This window comes from Gossypium arboreum, chromosome 7, assembly GCF_025698485.1.
Source record: "Gossypium arboreum isolate Shixiya-1 chromosome 7, ASM2569848v2, whole genome shotgun sequence".
Classification (NCBI taxonomy): Eukaryota; Viridiplantae; Streptophyta; class Magnoliopsida; order Malvales; family Malvaceae; genus Gossypium; species Gossypium arboreum.
In genome coordinates, this window is record NC_069076.1 from 105,959,415 (window position 1) to 105,979,030 (window position 19,616).

Genomic DNA, 19,616 nt, shown 5'->3' on the forward strand with positions numbered 1-19,616 from the left:
AGTATTATAATAGCAAAAGGTTGGCATTTGTACTGCGTGACCAAGCAGAAATCAACATGATAGAGGAAAGATCTCTTCTCATAAGGCAATCTGTTCAAATTTGTAGGCATTCTTCACTTGTATGCTCACAGGCAAATCACCCAGGATTAATTGGTTTTTCCAATGACATAAAAATGTTCAGTATAACTTAGAGGCTTACATGTCGAAAGGACCTAAATAGCTACATGAGATGTTAATGCATTTGTTGTGTATCTATGAATAACTTCCCTAAGCTGTTACCTAAATAGCTACAACTTCTGAATTACCCTTAGCTTAGCACTTCTGCTGCGACGGTTGAAACCTTCTTCCTTTTCAGATGGTGTTATTGGCCTCTTGGTAAGTATTGTTCCATTACAACCTTGTATCGTCTGTCTAATCCATAATTCCTTTTCATCCTCCCCGCCTTTGATCTTCCTTACGGAATCCCTCCCTTCTTCACCGATGATCTTAAGGAATACTTGTTTCACAATTCTGTCCTCTAAACTATGGAAAGAAATGACAGCAAGCCTACCCTCAGGAGCAAGACAATCAAAACAAGCGTGCAGGGAATCCTCCAGCGTCTTGAGTTCATCATTGACAGCGATTCTAAGAGCCTGAAACACTCTTGTTGCAGTCTTTATCCAACCTTGCCTACCTCCTACGGGCACAGTCCTTAACTCGTTAGTAATCCAATAGCACAAGACTACATGGGATGATGGGATTGAATGGAGAGGGAACCTACCTTTTGTCCCAGGAGTGGTACTCCGAATAACATCAACCAATTCACCAGTGGAATGCAATCCACCTTGAAGACGAGCTTGAGCAATCTTGTTTTGTAGCAATCGCCAATTCCTTTCTTCTCCATAATCCCGGAGGATTCTACCCACTTCACTATCTGGCCAAGAATTTAATATATCTTCCGCTTTCAGACTAGCCTGTCATCGGCCTGTTATTGTTAGAAAAGAATAATCATCCATTCCATGGGGAAAGAAAGCAAAAAAAATGGGAAATACCTGAGGATCCATGCGCATATCAAGGGGTCCATTAGCAAGCACACTGAAGCCTCGGGCAGGATTGTTGACCTGCATGGATGACATTCCTAAGTCCATTAAGATGCCATCGACTCCGGAAGAGATGTGGTCAACCTGGGTGAGAAGGGATCTAATGTGTCTGAAATTTTTGACAAAAGTGAGAGCTTGGAAGTTAGGATGAGGGTGAGAATGGGAAATAGCAGCATTGATGCGAGAACGAGCCATACGGAGTGCAAGTGGATCCACATCCATTCCAATGAAAAGCTTGAGTTCAGGGTGGGACTGGATTATCTGGGAACAACAACAACCACAAGCACAACCATTTTCAGTAATACAAGACAATTCCACCGTTGTATAGAATATCATATTCATAAACACACAGAGTACAGCTACTACTAAAAGAAAGAAAGAGACCGCAGAAGCATGACCAGCAGCTCCAAGAGTACAATCGACAAAAGAAGACAGAGGCTTTAAATTTGAAGAGAAGACATCAAGCACTTCACCCAACATAACGGGGATATGGGACTGCTGCATCATTATTGTAGAAGAAGAAGAAGAATCATCGTCCTCCTCCTTTAAAATGTGAACATCCCCACCCCTGAGCGAACGGGTTCTTCTCTTTTCTTTGGCTAGCCCCTTTTCTTTCTTCTTCTTCTTGCTTGTATCGGTGGTGATACTAGTACAAGCGGATCTTACGAGGGTCTGCGATCTTGTGGGGTATTGATTGTAAAGGAGACGCTTTGCTGATAACGATGTAGAGCGTGAGGATAGAGGAAGAGAAATGGAAGCAGACAACATCATCAGCATCATGTGCTTTGCATTTGCAATTGCAGTGGCCGCCATTGATTATTTATCTACCGGATATCCAACAAAGTGAGCGACTAAGTTCAGTCCAGTCCCCAGTCAAGGCCAGGCCATGGATTAGGGATTACAGACAATGGATAAAACTAAAAGTAGTAATAGCAACAAACAACCAGCAGAGGTGAAGAATCGAATGATGAGCCTTCCGTCTCCCTCCCTTCGGCCTTTCCGTTTAAAACCTCTTAGGGCTAAGGCTAAACCTTTGGGCCTCATCTTTTCTTATCAGGCCCCTTCCACAGTCCTAACTTCTTAGTTATCTTATCTAACTAAAAATCGACCCAAATCAAGGTGGTTGAAATCAACGATTTATGAAATGGATCCAACTGTGGATGAAAATCCAATATAGTCTTATGCACTCATTGGTGGCAACTTCCATATGCACAATGGTTAGTCGAATTTACTTTGCAATTATAGTATGAAATGAAGAATATCGCTCAATCCTCTATTCGACACAATTGCAATTACAGTATGAACAGAGTATTATTGCAGAAGATATTAAGTACGTTTTTTTGGGTGTTGTTCGGGAGTTGCCAGGAAGAAAGATTTCCCATAACTTATTACTGCCCACATTGCCATGCCTTGAATAGGCCAAAACAATCTCCACCCTCCCTAGTATGAAGTGAACTCCTTGAAACATACAGACTGGATGATGCAGTAAATTTTTGAGTTAAGCTTATTTCAGGCACTTGGTTGATGCGAAAATGAGAAGATAAGCCTAAATTGGAGTTAAGGTCACAACACCAATGCATTTTTCATCAACTAAGGAGTTGGCCTTCAACAAAATTGTACACTCAAGTCATCTACCTTTAGTGTTGCAACACCAATGGGTTGATGTCGCGAAAGCAATCTCCATGGTCACAACAACAACTTGGCAATGTTGCAACACCGGCCATAATCCCTAGGAATGAAAAAGTTGAGCTGTTTGAGGATAATGTCGTGGCATCGAATGTCATTATCACGACATTGAAGGACCCAATGAGCCAAATGTGTAGACTGTCGTGGATGTCGCAACACTGACCCTTGACGAGGCAAAATAGTTGAATGGTAATTTACAAACAAACAAGCTTCAAATCAGATTTTAAATGAGCACATAATTGTCATTGTTAGGTTAAATACTTTTTGCCTATAAATACCACCTTATATAAACTATTTGAGAGTGGCTAGGCAAAGTAAAAAACTAGGTTAGACATTAGACAACTTTTTCTATTCTTTTCTTTTTTCTCATTGTTAGAGTAGATTTTCTCTATTCTTTTATTTTTCTTTAGCGTAAATTTTTGTTGTTAGATTTTCTTCTCTATTGTTGGAGCTTTGTTTATTCACAAACATGCTCTTGCACTTTATCAAATTCATATTTATAAATGAGCATCTTATCAACCATTTTTGCTTTCTGCATGTTACTTATCATGTGTTCGATAAAATGCTTGTATGAGATTAGAGTTTGATTATGTGCTAAATTGGTTGACGGTTGTTGAAAAACTAGTTGCTCTTCTAAGTTGATAATTATCCTGATAATTTGCTTGTTCAATTGTATTGAATTGTGTATTACACTAGAATTGATGCCTTTAGTGAAATACTTTGATAAACAAGACTGATAGGAGATTCTATCGTATTGGACATTGATACATTTGTGTTGAATAGTGACACCGAGAGGAGATCTATATGCCTAAAAGTGAAATTGAGAGTAGAGGTTAATGTTGGATCTGGTGTTCTAAATGTACTATATTCGTTCTGTATACTTATATTTTTCGATCAAATTGGTTTAATAATATTCATTAATTATATTATTACCCTTTTGTATATTGTCCTTAAGGTTTTTGCATGCTAAGCAAAATAGAAACAAATATTGACTTACTTCTTATCTAATGTTTAATTAATACTAACCAATATTATGTGGTTAAATCGTAATACGAAAAGATAACTTATATTAATAGATAAACCTAAATATGTCATTAGTCTAATCAGAAATTAGCAAACCAATTGTATGATTAATATGTGGTCTATCAAAACTAATTGAAAAGATATTTTGTCTTGAGCATTGAAACGGATGACTCTTAGAAGATAAAAACGTAGATGTAATTGACTGGATTGAAGATATATCTGACATGACCCAAGTAAAATAGATATTAGATCCCTTTATGGATTTATTCACTTGTGACATTTATATGTGGAATACATTAATCTCGAGTGGATGATAAGCTACGTATGTGTGACTTATATACTTAGATGCAAGTAAAAACTTGAGTTTAAATAAATAAGGAACTGAATGTTGCATTGGGTATATGAATTTTGTAGTATGTAGCGTCATTTTACAATATTGGAATTCATAGCCCAACTCATGGGTAAATGGTATATTCTAATCGACATTACATAATAGATGAAAAGCAAACAGGTTACAAGTCGTTTGTCTTTATGATAAATGATTTAATTATTATTTTATAGTAATTGATTTTTCATAAAGGAAGATGTAATGATTATACTATTTTACCTATAAAGGCCCTTTTCAAAGTATATTTATAGAAATGGGCCAATTTTTGCATTATTTATCGGAAATGGCCAAAAATGACAAAACGCGTCCACGTAGAAGTGTTTTTTGGTGAAACTTCAAAAAAACACGCCCCTACGGGATCGATTTTGCCAAGTCAACACAAAACACGCTGACGTGGACGCGCTTTGCTAACGTGACAAAATCGCTCCCCCAAGGGCATGTTTTGCTCCGTGTTTTTTTTTCCCGAATGGCTACTTTATTTTTTGACCGTTGGGGGTCCAACGGTCAAAAAGAAAAAATCTATAAAAACCTCGCCTCCTATTTTTTTCACACTTTATTTCTTCAAAAATTGGCAAAAAACTCTCAAATTTCTCCCTAAATTTCTCAAAGCTCTCAAATTTCTCATTGATTTTCTCATAGCTCTGTTTAATTAATTATTTCCTTTTAATTTTTTTCTAAACTAATATTATTTTTTTATAATTTCAAAAATATTTGATCGTGTTAGCAATGGCCAGGGAATTAATTCATCTCGATCATAAACATATCTCCGTCGAACAAATGAAAATGGTAAGGGTTAATTTTAATTTTTGAATATTATTTCATATTTTTCCTTTTATGTAATTTCAATTAATTTTTATTTTATATTTTTTTATAATAGTTTGTAGATCGAGTGTTATAATGTTATATTTGTAATATGCCTGGTCCTCTATCACTGTTGATAAAAAATTACATGAGGGAAGCGGGTTTTTGGCATGTGGCCACTATAGGTCGAGGGTGCAAGTTGGACCCGAAACTCATCAGCGCATTAATAGAGAGGTAAAGACCCGAGACACACACATTTCATATTCTATGCGGAGAGTGTACCATTACTTTGGAGGACATGCAGTTACAACTGGGATTACGGGTGGATGGGTTCGCACTCACCGAGTTCGTTCAATCTACTGATTAGGGAGCCGTATGCTACGATCTTTTAAGTGTGATTTCGAATAATATTTTCGGAGGTCAGATCGAGATGGGCCGGTTACGCGATTCATTCCCGAAGTAGGGGAATAAGTCGACTTAAGTAGAAAGAATACGATATGCTCGAGCATACATCTTTGAGATGATTGGAGGTTAATTATTTGATGACAGACTTGTTACGAAACCTCGTACATCTGATGTGACTACTGAAACTCGTTGATTTTAGAGCAACTGGTAAATTTAGTTTAGGGTTTTCGTGTTGGGAATATTGTACTAGGAGATGTGCGGGGCGAAGTCACCAAATAAAGCCAAAATTGGAGGTTGCCTATCACTATTATAATCATGGGTTCGATTTCGCTTTCATTTTTACGTCCTTAAATGAACCACCCATATACATTCTCACTCATAACGAGGTAAAATTTATATTTTATTTTACAATTATTACATAGATTTAAAATATAATTGTATGCTAAAAATTTATTTAATTAGGTCGAACCATCCAGTGAGTTATGTTGGAATACCTACCGCTTTTGAAGATATACGACTTCTATTAGACCAATGGTCGGAAACGTAAATAAGTATTAAATAAAAAATATATCTATATAAAATAGTCGTTTCATATTTAGTATTTAGTACTATGTATATAACTAATATTTTTATCACGTTCATATAGTATCAATGGACACCATACGAGGATCCGGCAATTCGGGCAGTAATTCTGGATGAATTCTTTCAAAATCAAAACATTTGGCATGTTAAGGTCCCATTGGTCAACTATGTTACTGTTAAGATGCACCAGACGGATAGAGTGTTGCGGTAATTTAAATTCCGACAATCGATTCTCGAGGCACTTGAAGTGCTCGATGATAAAAACAAAATCGACTTACAATAAATAAATACGAATTAACCGGTATTTTTCTTAAAATATATCGAAATTTGAGAAAATCGATATGATCATATACCTACTCACGAACCGATTATCATTCTAAAGTTAACGTACGCTTCGGATTGCATGCCATGGTTTAGGATCCATGGCAAACCATATTTGCTGTCAGAAAAGCAGAGGCGTCAGCAAATCCGTGTCGAAAGGGAATGACGGGGCTATTTAAATCCAATGAGAATGGATGACGACACAGGCCCATTAATAACACCCACACAATCATCGAGCCCAACCCTTCAAACGACAACACCTACACCACAGCCCCTTCAAATTATTCCAGGTGCATATCCTAGCCCTTATATGTATCCTAACTTTTATATGTTTCCTTTTCCCAGTTTTATGCTATGTTGGAATGCATGGCCCGATGCATTTCCTTTCTCGATAACTCTGATTTAACCCCCAATATCTAGGCCATCATCGCTGGAGGGATCGCACGAAGCACCGTCTAGGAGCTCATGTCATTACCAATCCCCATCACCTTATGGGATTCAAACATCTCTGACATGGGTGATGCAAACACATCCACATTTTTTATTCTATCAATGTGAGTCATCTTCTCAACACCCACAACTGAAGCAACCACAACCCCCGCTGGAAACTGAATCAATGAGGAATTCAGTGCGTAATCGTCAACCACCCTTATGTGGCACTGATTCTAACCAGTATATATATTGATTTTTTAAAATATATTTGTACAAACTTTTTATATTGTTTCATTTAATAAAATAAATGGTTCGCAGTGCACAAATGTGTCCTGACATTGTCTAAAGCTCTAGAACAGACGCTTGAACACTTGGGATCCACAGAGTAATTGGTCATTGTAGTACGCAAGGCTCATTTCAAGGTCTATTATACAATCTGGGACATACCTCTCCAGCACCTTACACCACTGCTACACCTGATTATATGAAGCGTCCCACCCATTATGCATTTTTTCCAACGCCTTCTGCTTAGCTATCCAAGCCTTACGGTAAGAGGGCGTGTACCTCAATTGGCTACGAATATTGGCAATTAAGACTGACACAGAAATTCTATGATCTGCCTTCACCATCGGTAATATTAAGCTAGCTATCACACTTGAATCCATCTAGGGATAATCTTGTGAAACACCTGTCAACGAAGCACGTTAAATAATACAACACTAAGTAATAACATTATTATTCAAAAACCCTATACACCCAGTGATATTGTACCCGCAATATAGGTATATGAACCTTTGTACTTTTTTATTTCCCACAAGCCTATCTTTTTTTTAGCCGAAGCCATGATTTTCCATGAACATGTACCGTCTTACAATGCACACTAGGCCTTAAACTTCTCGAATTTGGATTTAACCATGTTGTAGTTAACCCCGTGATTAATGCTATATTGTTTCAATGCAATAGGAAATTTATCTTTATTGGAAAACTCTTTACCAACTTCCAATCCACTCGAATCTAATGATGAACTTATACGATCACACTTTCTGTGTGGTAGCTCAAGAAACTCCAACACATTATCTGCCGATATATCGACATTATGCATGTGGGCTAGAGGCGAGTACGCCCTAAATCGGGGATTTTGTTCTTCATCTGAACCCCCTTCAACGTCTTAAGGTTCAAATGGAACAGGCTCCGGTTCAAAAAATAATGCAATTTCTCAACCATCAGGGCCGGGCTCTTGAGGTGGATCCACATCGGACTTATCAACCAACCCACCATAATCTGCAACGTTTAAGGTCCCCTCGCCAATGGACATCGTAGAGACTACATCATCCCTTCTTGTGGATGTTTCGTAACGTCCCCAATCAGATGTAGATTGCCAACCACTAGAAGTTGATGTTGTTCCCTAATACGTATTTCAAGCATCGAACATCGACCCACCCATGTGCATGTCCTATCTACTAACCGAGTGTCATGGAAGAGTTGTGTATTCCATATTGCATAAAAACAGGCACTTATGTATTCTGCTTCCCACTAACGAAGTGTCAAGTAAGGGTCATGTAACGGCCTAATTTTCAGTGGTGTCGGAAATGGTGATTTGAGATCACTAAATTCGACAAATAAGATTGAACAAGATAGTAATTTAATATTTATGAGTCAAGTAAGAATTTAGAAGAATTTGTGAAATGGTGAAATTAGTGAATTAAAAGAATTTATTAGGTCAAGCGGGTCAAAAATGAGGTATCGAGACCTCAAAGTTGAAAATCGAGCTATAAATATTTTTATAAATATTTATGGAGTGTCATTGAGTTAGTATTAAAGTTCCGTTAGAAAATTTTAACGTTTGGATGGCTAATTAATTAAAAAGGACTAAATTGAAAATAGCGCAAAATTTGTTAAATTGTGAGTAAATAGCTTAAGTATTTAAAAAGATGGATTTAAAGAGCAATTAGACCCAAAGGTTAATGGCTGGACGGTTTGGGTATGAAATAAGCAAGAAAACAATGTGAACAAGGGGCAAAATTGGAAATAGCATAAAAGTTAATAGTTAAATAATGATGTAATTGAAAAATCTAGACATTTCTTCATATTTTCTCAGCTAAAACGCCATAGAAGGTCTGGAGAAAGCTGGTTTTTCATATTTTACATCATGTGAGTTTAATTCTTACTTTTCTTGATAATTTTTATGTTTTTATGACTTTTACAATTAGGTCCACTTGTAGAATTCATTAGTTTTTGATTTTATGGGTGAAATTGGAAGTTACCCTGGATGGATAAGGGAATTTTATGATGAATTATTATGAAATTTAAGTTCTAATTTTATATTAAGGTGGTTTTATTAAGTGATTTTGATAGGAAATGATATTTAGGACCTAATTGTGAAATAGTTGTGAATTGAAGGTTTCTGTTGAAATTAAGAATATAAAAGGTTTTGAAATAGTTTATAATGATAAAATAAAGTGTTAATTGAGAAAAATTAGTTCAATTGATGGGTGAATTGAGAAGGACTAAATTGTGAAAATTGTAAATTTTGGGGTAAAAGTGCAATTTCAAAATTTGAACAGCATAAATTGTGAAGTGAAATAGAATTGAAATGGATGCTAATGAAGGAATGATTTTATAATTATAGATCAAGAAAACGAATCGAATCGTGGAAAGGAGAAATTTCAAGAATAGTCCACAATTTCTCGACTTTTACAAATTAGTCCAGGTAAGTTCATATGGCAAAGTTCAATGTTTTGTTATGAAAATCTTATGATTGTTAAAGTATTTTATTGTTGATGAATACTATCAATTTGCATTAACTAATAAATAATGTGTAACTAAAAGTACAAATTAGTAGGAACAATGGATTTGAGTGTTTCTATTCTGTGACCCTGATGAATTGACGAAAAATATGTGATAAGTGCGCCCGTTTAAGACCATAGCTGGGCTATGGCATCGGTGCAATGTGATAATGTGACTCCGTATAAGACCATAGCTGGGCTATGGCATCGGTACATTATCCGTATAAGACCATGGCAAGGCTATGGCAAGGCTATGGCTTCGGTGTGTGATGCGTATCAATGTGAAAGTCCATAGTTTACTATGGCAATGTGATAATGAAGCACTCAATTCCCTTATTGTTCCCTAATTTGACAATGAAGTAAATGAGAAATGGGCCTAAGGGAGTTAAATTGTGAGTTGCCATATGGAAATTATTCCAATGAGTTATTAATGAAATTGTGATTTGGAGGATGAAATAGTTAAACTAATAGATATATGATTGTGTACGATATTTGATATGATTTGTGTTTATATGCCTATGAGCTTACTAAGCTTCAATAAGCTTACTTGTGTGTGTTTAATATTTTTATGTAGATTGACTTGAAGTGAAGTGGGTAGATCGGATCAACACAACAGGGCACACTATTGATTAATTCGGTAGTTTTGTTTTATGTTTAAAGATTTATATGGCATGTATAGAGTTTAAATGAACTGAAGTAAAATGTTATAAACTAGTTAACAATATTTGTACTAAAACAGTTTTCGGTAAGTAGCAGTAGTTTGACTTTGAAAAATCACTAAAAATAGTAGAAATGGAATTAAATAATGAATAAATTATGCAATCGAATCTTGATGAGTTTATTTTCATATGGAGGAAGCAAAACAGGTATATGAGCTATATTTTATGAGATGTTTAAATTTTTGTGAAACAGGGCCAGAGCGATTTCTGGATCCTATATTCTGACTTTGGAAATTCACCATAAATTTTACAAAGATAATTAGAAGTCATACTTTGTATGTACAGATTCCTTATTGAGTCTAGTTTTATTAGATACAAACGGCATAGTTATTGAAGCTCTGTACAGAGAGATATCTAATTCGTAATACACAAAGGTCAGAGTAGTCAAACCCTAAAATAGGGGAGATTTTAAATAATAAAATGTACTAATTGGCTTGACCAAAAATTCTAGAAAAAAATTGATAAGTAGATATATGAGTATAAATTCAGATAAAATTTACGGATTTGGATTTCGAGTTTTATAACTCGAGATATGAATTATTTAGCAACTATGACACAGTTGGACAGCTTGTCTGAAAAGTATTATATAAATTATCTAAATTTGGTTAAGTGCTCAAATGTTTAGTAGTGCCTTGTGCTCGACTCCGGTAACGGTCTCGGGTAAGGGGCGTTACATTTATTGGTATCAGAGCTTCGGTTTAGCCGATTCTCGAAATATGTATGATGTGAAAAGTGTCTAGAATTACATGCCATATAAATCGTGATAGTGTCTTTGTGTATGATCCGATCTAATCCTTGTTTTATTATAGATTATCTTCGATTTGAAAAGATGTCGATAGACCGAACAAACCGAGCAAGAAGAAGTTAATAGCGAGTACAAATCTCGAACAAGGAACAAGTAGTGAAGCTCCGATTTCATTGATGCGAGAACAAGAACTCAAAATATGATTTATGGATTCATGAATCGGTGGTATAATGAGAATGTGAGAAAGAAATCAGACTCATAACCTCCTCCCCTATCTCAACATCTCAGTAGTACCCCGGTTGCTCCTCCACCTCCTCCGACAACCGAATCGCAAACGTTCTCCATTTAAAAAGCTCGAAAAACATGGGGTGAAGAATTTGGGGAAGAACAAACGATGACCCGTTAAAGTGAATATTGGTTACAAAGTATAATGAGGGTTTTAAGCAAATGGCGTGCTCACCGGATGATTACTTAATATGTGCCGTGTCATTATTGAAAGAAGAAGCTTATAACGGTGGGAAACAATAGAAGTCATTGTCTTCTATTTGAGAAGATCACTTGGGAATTTTTTCAAAATGAATTTAAGAAGAAATATGTCGGTAGAAGATATCTGGATAAGAAGAAAAGAGAATTTCTCGACTTGCGACAGGGAAACAAGTCAGTGGCTGAATATGAAAGAGAATTTGTTTATCTGAGCAAATATGCTCGAGATATAGTACCCACTGAAGAAGAAATGTATCGATTTGAAGAAGGGCTTAATGATGAGATTAAAATGATGATAGGGGGCATTGAGATACGAGAATTTGTTGTTCTATCAGATCGTGCTCAGAAGCTTGAAGAAGTATATAATAAAAAGATGCAACGAGATAGAAGAAGTAAAGAATCTTTCAAAAGAAGTGCATCTAAGTCATTATCGGCTTTACCAGTGAAGAAATCTAAAGAGGAATTCAGTCGAGCCACTTCAGTACCAGAAAGATCAGGAAAAAGTAGGCCAAGACAATCTGATTACAAAGCATCTGACAGACCTGCTGTTAGTGTGGGTAGTGTACAAAATACCCAAAGGCCCAAGTGTCAACATTGTGGAAGAAGTCACCCCGGTGAATGTAGAAGTAAATTAGGGGCTTGTTATAAATGTGGGGCCACTGATCACTTTATTCGTGATTGTCCCCAATTACAAGTAGAAGAAGTGGAACAGAGGGAGAAACCGAAAATTCTTCCTCAAAAAGGAAGACGCTCTGGTCAGAGCAGTGCTACAGGGGCTACTCGTTCGGGTATGAAAGATACTACTAGCCGATCAGAAGTTAGGGCTCCTGCTCGTACTTATGCCATTCGAGCGAGAGAAGAAGCAACAGCTCCAGATGTAATTGCTGGTACTTTCTATCTTTATGATGTTCCTGTGTATGCTTTAATAGACCCTGGGTCTACTCATTCATATATTTGCACTATGTTAGCATCCTAAAAGAACTTATTTGTTGAGCCTCATGATTATGATGTACAAGTTACAAATCCGTTAGGTCAAAGTGTGGTAGTTAATTTAATATGTCATAACTGTCCACTGAAAGTTAAGGGCTGTGATTTCCCCGCTGATTTGATGCTGCTACCCTTTCGGGAATTTGATGTTATCTTGGGCATGGACTGGTTAATGAAACATGACGCAATAGTGAATTGTCGAGAAAAACGAATTAGCTTGAAATGTCAAACAGAGACATTATTTTGGTTGAGTCTGGAAATTTGGATGACATGGTTAGAATGATTTCCTTTATATGCGCTTTCGTAAATTGTTGCGTAAAGGAAATGAAGCTTATTTAGCCTATATTCTTGATACTCAAGTTCGAATTAAAGTTAGAGCAACTATCTATTGTAAATGAATTCATGGATGTATTTCTGAAGAATTACCGTGGTTACCACCGATAGAAGTTGAGTTCGTGATAGATGTGCTTCCTGAACAGCTCCCATATCGGTGACACCGTATAGAATGGCTCCAGAAATTAAGAGAGTTAAAAAGCGGTTGCAAGAGTTGTTAGACAAAGGGTTTATCGAATCGAGTATGTCGCCGTGGGTGCACTGTCTTATTTGTGAAAAAGAAGGATGGTTCATTGAGGTCGTGCATAGATTACGAAATTGAATAAGGTAACAATTAAAAATAAATATCCTTTGCCTCGTATTGATGATTTATTCGATCGACTTAAGGATGCTACATGTTTTCAAAATAGATCTCGATCCGGGTATTATCGATTAAAGGTAAAGGAATGTGATGTACCGAAAATGTTTTAGAACTCGGTATGGTCATTATGAGTTCTTAGTTATGCCATTCGGTTTGACAAATGCTCCTGCTGCTTTTATGGATTTAATGAATCGAATTTTCCATCTTACCTAGATAGATTTGTGGTTGTTTTTATTGACGATATCTTGATCTATTCAAAGACGAATCCGAGTATGCTCAAGACTTGAGAATTGTACTACGATATTAAGGAAAAACAGTTATATGCAAAATTTAGTAAATGTGAATTTTGGCTTCATGAAGTGGGATTCTTGGGTCACATTGTATCGATTGATGGTATACGGGTAGATCCGAGTAAGGTGTCGTGGTGATTAATTGGAAAACTCCAAAGAATGTTACGAAGTCGCGAAGTTTCCTTGGATTAGGTGGTTACTATCGTCGATTTGTGAAAGATTTTTCACCGATTGCTTCTCCGATAACTAAATTATTACGAAGAATGTTGAGTTTGTATGGTCGATGAGTGCCAACAAAGTTTTGATCAATTAAAGAAAATGTTGACAGAGGCTCGGTGTTAACTCAAATGAATCAAAAAGTGCCATATGTAGTATATAGTGATGCGTCTCTAAATGGTTTAGGTTGTGTATTGATGCAGCCAGGAGAAGTTGTAGCATATGCTTCTCGACAGTTGAAACCACATGAGAGGAACTACCCTACACATGATCTTGAGTTAGCTGCCATAGTATTTGCTTTAAAATTTGGAGACACTACCTATATGGAGAGAAATGTTATGTGTATACAGACCATAAAAGTTTGAAATATTTAATGTCTCGAAAAGAGTGAATTTGAGACAGAGGCGATGGTTAGAAATGTTGAAAGATTACGATCTTATCATTGATTATCATCCGGGTAAGGCAAATGTAGTGGCGAGATGCACTTAGTCGAAATCATCATTATTTGCTCTTGAGCGTTAAATGCTCATTTGTCTATTAATGAAAATGGTTCTATATTAGTTGAAATAAAGACAAAACCAGATTCTTTCAACGAATTAGGAATTGCAAAATGAAGATCCGAAGTTGGTGTTGAAGCGACAAATGGTTCGGGATAATTTGAACTTAGATTACTCTATTGATAATAGTGGTATGTTATACCATCGTAATAGAATTTGTGTCCCGAATAATCTAGAATTGAAGAAGGATATCTTATCGAGGCTCATAGTAGTATGTACTCGATTCATCCGTAGTAATCGAAGATGTATTGTGATTTGAAAAAATGTATTGGTGGCCTGGTATGAAACGGAAATTTGTGAATTTGTGGCAAAATGTTTAATCATCAACGGTGAAAGTTGAACATCAAGTGCCTACTGTGTTTGTTACAACCCGTAATGATTCCGAATGGAAGTGGGAACATGTGACGATGGATTTTGTATCTGGATTGCGGTGACTCAAGAAAAAGATTCGATTTGGGTGATAGTAGATGATTAACTAAATCGGTAGCATTTTATTCGGTCGTAATGCATTTTTCACTTGATAAGTTAGCGAATTATATGTGTCGAAATTGTGAGATTACATGGGGTGCCGACATCAATTATTTCGATCGAGATCCGAGGTTTACTTGAGATTTTGGAATAAACTACAGGAAGCTTTAGGTACTAAGTTAAAATTTAGTATGACTTTTCACCCTCGACATGATGGACAATCGAGCGAGTGATTGATTTTGGAAGATATGTTAAGGTGTTGTATACTGAGTTCGATGGCGGTGGGAAAGGTACTTACCTTTAGTGAATTTGCTTATAATAACGAGTTATCAAGCTAGTATCAAAATGGCACCGTTTGAAGCTCAGTATGGAAGAAAGTGTAGAACCCGTTGTATTGGTCGAATTAAGTGAATCGAAATTAGTCGAGAGGGATTTAATTCGGAAACTAAAGAGAAAGTTCAGATTATTCGGAAAGTTTGAAAGTCGCTTCCGATCGTCAAAAGTCGATGCTGATTTGAAAAGAAGAGATATAGAGTTCAATGTGGGTGATCGTGTGTTCTTGAAAGTTTCTCCGTGGAAGAAAGTTTTACGGTTTGGTAGAAAAGGAAAGTTTAGTCCACGATTTATCAGACCATACGAAATCATTGAGAGGATCGGTCCGGTAGCTTATAGATTGGCCTTGCCTCCGAACTTGAGAAGATCCATAATGTATTTCATGTATCTATGTTGAGACGATATAGATCGGACCCTTCACATGTGATTCCTCATCTTGAGATAGAGCTACAATCGATATGACTTATTCGGAGGAACCAAAGAAAGTATTAGCTCGGGAAGTTAAAGAACTACGGAATAAACGAGTACCATTAGTAAAAGTGTTATGGCATCGACATGGATTGGAGGAGGCAACCGGGAAACAGAGGAGTCAATGAGATCACAATATCCAAATCTGTTTTTAGGTAACAAATTTCGAGGACGAAATTTTTAAAGGGGAGAGTTATAACTACCTAATTTTCAAGTGGTGTTTAAATGGTGATTTGAGATCACTAAATTCGACAAATAAGATTGAACAAGATAGTAATTTAATATTTATGAGTCAAGTAAGAATTTAGAAGAATTTGTGAAATGGTGATATTAGTGAATTAAAAGAATTTATTAGGTCAAGCGGGTCAAAAATGAGGTATCGAGACCTCAAAGTTGAAAATCGAGCTATAAATATTTTTATAAATATTTATGGAGTGTCATTGAGTTAGTATTAAAGTTCCGTTAGAAAATTTTAACGTTTGGATGGCTAATTAATTAAAAAGGACTAAATTGAAAATAGCGCAAAATTTGTTAAATTGTGAGTAAATAGCTTAAGTATTTAAAAAGATGGATTTAAAGAGCAATTAGACCCAAAGGTTAATGGCTGGACGGTTTGGGTATGAAATAAGCAAGAAAACAATGTGAACAAGGGGCAAAATTGGAAGCAGCTTTCAAGAACACACGATCACCCACATTGAACTCTATATCTCTTCTTTTCAAATCTGCATACGACTTTTGACGATCGGAAGTAGCTTTCAAACTTTCCCGAATAATCTGAACTTTCTCTTTAGTTTCCCGAATTAAATCCACTCCGACTAATTTCGATTCACTTAATTCTGACCAATACAACGGGGTTCTGCACTTCCTTTCATACAGAGCTTCAAACGGTGCCATTTTGATACTAGCTTGATAACTGTTATTATAAGCAAATTCAGCTAAAGGTAAGTACCTTTCCACCGCCATCGAACTCGAGTATACAACACCTTAACATATCTTCCAAAATCAATCACTCGCTCGATTGTCCATCTGTGCGAGGTGAAAAGTCAGACTAAATTTTAACTTAGTACCTAAAGCTTCCTCGTAGTTTATTCCAAAATCTCAAGTAAACCTCGGATTTCGATCGAAATAATTGATGTCGGCACCCCATGTAATCTCACAATTTCGACACATATAATTACGCTAACTTATCAAGTGAAAAATCTGTTCGATCGGAATAAAATGCCGATTTAGTTAATCATCTACTATCACCCAAATCGAATCTTTTTCTTCTGAGTCACCGGCAATCCAGATACAAAATCCATCGTCACATGTTCCCACTTCCATTCGGAATCATTACGGATTGTAACAAACCTCAGAGGCACTTGATGTTCAAATTTTACTGTTGATGATTAAACATTTTGCCACAAATTCACAAATTTCCGATTTCATACCGTGCCACCAATACATTTTTTCAAATCACAATACATCTTCGTACTACCCGGATGAATCGAGTACATACTACTATGAGCCTCTGATAAGATATCCTTCTTCAATTCTAGATTATTCGGGACACAAATTCTATTACGATGGTATAACATACCACTATTATCAATAGAGTAATCTAAGTTCAAATTATCCCGAACCATTTGTCGTTTCAACACCAACTTCAGATCTTCATCTTGCAATTCCCGAATTCGTTGAAAGAATACTGGTTTTGTCTTTAATTCAACTAATATAGAACCATTTTCATTAACAGACAAATGAGCATTTAACGCCCGAAGAGCAAATAATGATGATTTCCAACTAAGTGCATCTGCCACTACATTTGCCTTACCCGGATGATAATCAATGATAAGATCGTAATGTAACGGCCTAATTTTCAGTGGTGTCGGAAATGGTGATTTGAGATCACTAAATTCGACAAATAAGATTGAACAAGATAGTAATTTAATATTTATGAGTCAAGTAAGAATTTAGAAGAATTTGTGAAATGGTGAAATTAGTGAATTAAAAGAATTTTTTAGGTCAAACGGGTCAAAAATGAGGTATCGAGACCTCAAAGTTGAAAATCGAGCTATAAATATTTTTATAAATATTTATGGAGTGTCATTGAGTTAGTATTAAAGTTCCGTTAGAAAATTTTAACGTTTGGATGGCTAATTAATTAAAAGGACTAAATTGAAAATAGCGCAAAATTTGTTAAATTGTGAGTAAATAGCTTAAGTATTTAAAAGATGGATTTAAAGAGCAATTAGACCCAAAGGTTAATGGCTGGACGGTTTGGGTATGAAATAAGCAAGAAAACAATGTGAACAAGGGGCAAAATTGGAAATAGCATAAAAGTTAATACTTAAATAATGATGTAATTGAAAAATCTAGACATTTCTTCATATTTTCTCAGCTAAAACGCCATAGAAGGTCTGGAGAAAGCTGGTTTTTCATATTTTACATCATGTGAGTTTAATTCTTACTTTTACAATTAGGTCCACTTGTAGAATTCATTAGTTTTTGATTTTATGGGTGAAATTGGAAGTTACCCTGGATGGATAAGGGAATTTTATGATGAATTATTATGAAATTTAAGTTCTAATTTTATATTAAGGTGGTTTTATTAAGTGATTTTGATAGGAAATGATATTTAGGACCTAATTGTGAAAAAGTTGTGAATTGAAGGTTTCTGTTGAAATTAAGAATATAAAAGGTTTTGAAATAGTTTATAATGATAAAATAAAGTGTTAATTGAGAAAAATTAGTTCAATTGATGGGTGAATTGAGAAGGGACTAAATTGTGAAAATTGTAAATTTTGGGGTAAAAGTGCAATTTCGAAATTTGAACAGCATAAATTGTGAAGTGAAATAGAATTGAAATGGATGCTAATTAAGGAATGATTTTATAATTAGAGATCAAGAAAACGAACTGAATCGTGGAAAGGAGAAAATTTAAGAATAGTCCTTGAATTTCTACGACTTTTACAAATTAGTCCAGGTAAGTTCATATGGCAAAGTTCAATGTTTTGTTATGAAAATCTTATGATTGTTAAAGTATTTTATTGTTGATGAATACTATCAATTTGCATTAACTAATAAATAATGTGTAAATAAAAGTACAAATTAGTAGGAACAATGGATTTGAGTGTTTCTATTCTGTGACCCTGATGAATTGACGAAAAATATGTGATAAGTGCGCCCGTTTAAGACCATATCTGGGCTATGGCATCGGTGCAATGTGATAATGTGACTCCATATAAGACCATAGCTGGGCTATGGCATCGGTACATTATCCGTATAAGACCATGTCCGGATATGGCTTGTATGATATGTGAACCGTGTAAGACCATGGCAAGGCTATGGCTTGATGTGTGATGCGTATCAATGTGAAAGTCCATAGTTTACTATGGCAATGTGATAATGAAGCACTCAATTCCTTTATTGTTCTCTAATTTGACAATGAAGTAAATGAGAAATGGGCCTAAGGGAGTTAAATTGTGAGTTGCCATATGGAAATTATTCCAATGAGTTATTAATGAAATTGTGATTTGGAGGATGAAATAGTTAAACTAATAGATATATGATTGTGTACGATATTTGATATGATTTGTGTTTATATGCCTATGAGCTTACTAAGCTTCAATAAGCTTACTTGTGTGTGTTTAATATTTTTATGTAGATTGACTTGAAGTGAAGTGGGTAGATCGGATCAACACAACAGGCACACTATTCAGATTAATTCGGTAGTTTTTGTTTTATGTTTAAAGATTTATATGGCATGTATAGAGTTTGAATGAATTGAAGTAAAGATGTTATAAACTAGTTAACAATATTTGTACTAAAACAGTTTTCGGTAAGTAGCAGTAGTTTGACTTTGAAAAATCACTAAAAATAGTATAAATGTAATTAAATAATGAATAAATTATAGAATCGAATCTTGATGAGTTTATTTTCATATGGAAGAAGCAAAACAGGTATATGAGCTATATTTTATGAGATGTTTAAATTTTTGTGAAACAGGGCCAGAGCGATTTCTGGATCCCCTGTTCTGACTTTGGAAATTCACCATAAATTTTAAAAAGATAATTAGAAGTCATACTTTATATGTACAGATTCCTTATTGAGTCTAGTTTTATTAGAGACAAACGGCATAGTCATTGAAGCTCTGTACCGAGAGATATCTGAT

The 19,616-nt window shown here is 35.5% G+C and overlaps 2 protein-coding genes across 4 annotated transcripts; one reads left to right on the forward strand and one right to left on the reverse strand.

Moving 5' to 3' along the window:
- Positions 1-75: 75 nt before the first annotated feature.
- LOC108450515 (uncharacterized) lies at positions 76-2,091 on the reverse strand. 2 transcript variants are annotated; one of them, XM_017748181.2, is made up of 4 exons: positions 1,464-2,091; positions 1,032-1,340; positions 761-953; positions 76-676 (listed from the first exon to the last, which is right to left on the reverse strand). In XM_017748181.2, exons 1-4 carry the CDS (start codon positions 1,890-1,892, stop codon positions 288-290), a joined length of 1,320 nt encoding a protein of 439 aa, XP_017603670.1. In that variant the 5' UTR covers positions 1,893-2,091; the 3' UTR covers positions 76-287. The 2 variants fall into 2 exon arrangements, with proteins under 2 accessions (XP_017603670.1, XP_052886536.1); XM_053030576.1 differs by having other exon boundaries at positions 1,032-2,091.
- A 9,642-nt stretch (positions 2,092-11,733) lies between these two features.
- Positions 11,734-19,141, forward strand: LOC128295117 (uncharacterized). Of its 2 annotated transcripts, XM_053030325.1 has the most exons (3): positions 11,734-12,337; positions 18,346-18,428; positions 19,110-19,141. In XM_053030325.1, the coding sequence occupies exons 1-2, from the start codon at positions 11,740-11,742 to the stop codon at positions 18,384-18,386; spliced, it is 639 nt and encodes a 212-aa protein (XP_052886285.1). In that variant the 5' UTR covers positions 11,734-11,739; the 3' UTR covers positions 18,387-18,428; positions 19,110-19,141. The 2 variants fall into 2 exon arrangements, with proteins under 2 accessions (XP_052886285.1, XP_052886286.1); XM_053030326.1 differs by lacking the exon at positions 18,346-18,428 and having other exon boundaries at positions 19,110-19,131.
- The last annotated feature ends 475 nt before the right edge of the window (positions 19,142-19,616 follow it).

Coding starts and splice junctions, on each gene's coding strand:
- LOC108450515 (XM_053030576.1), bottom strand. CDS start 1,892: ATGGCGGCCACTGCAATTGCAAATGCAAAGCACATGATGCTGATGATG. Junction 954..1,031: donor ATATGCGCATGGATCCTCAG/GTATTTCCCATT, acceptor GGCCGATGACAG/GCTAGTCTGAAAGCGGAAGA. Junction 677..760: donor TACCACTCCTGGGACAAAAG/GTAGGTTCCCTC, acceptor CTGTGCCCGTAG/GAGGTAGGCAAGGTTGGATA.
- LOC128295117 (XM_053030325.1), top strand. CDS start 11,740: ATGATGATAGGGGGCATTGAGATACGAGAATTTGTTGTTCTATCAGAT. Junction 12,338..18,345: donor AGCTCCAGATGTAATTGCTG/GTACTTTCTATC, acceptor TTATAATTAGAG/ATCAAGAAAACGAACTGAAT.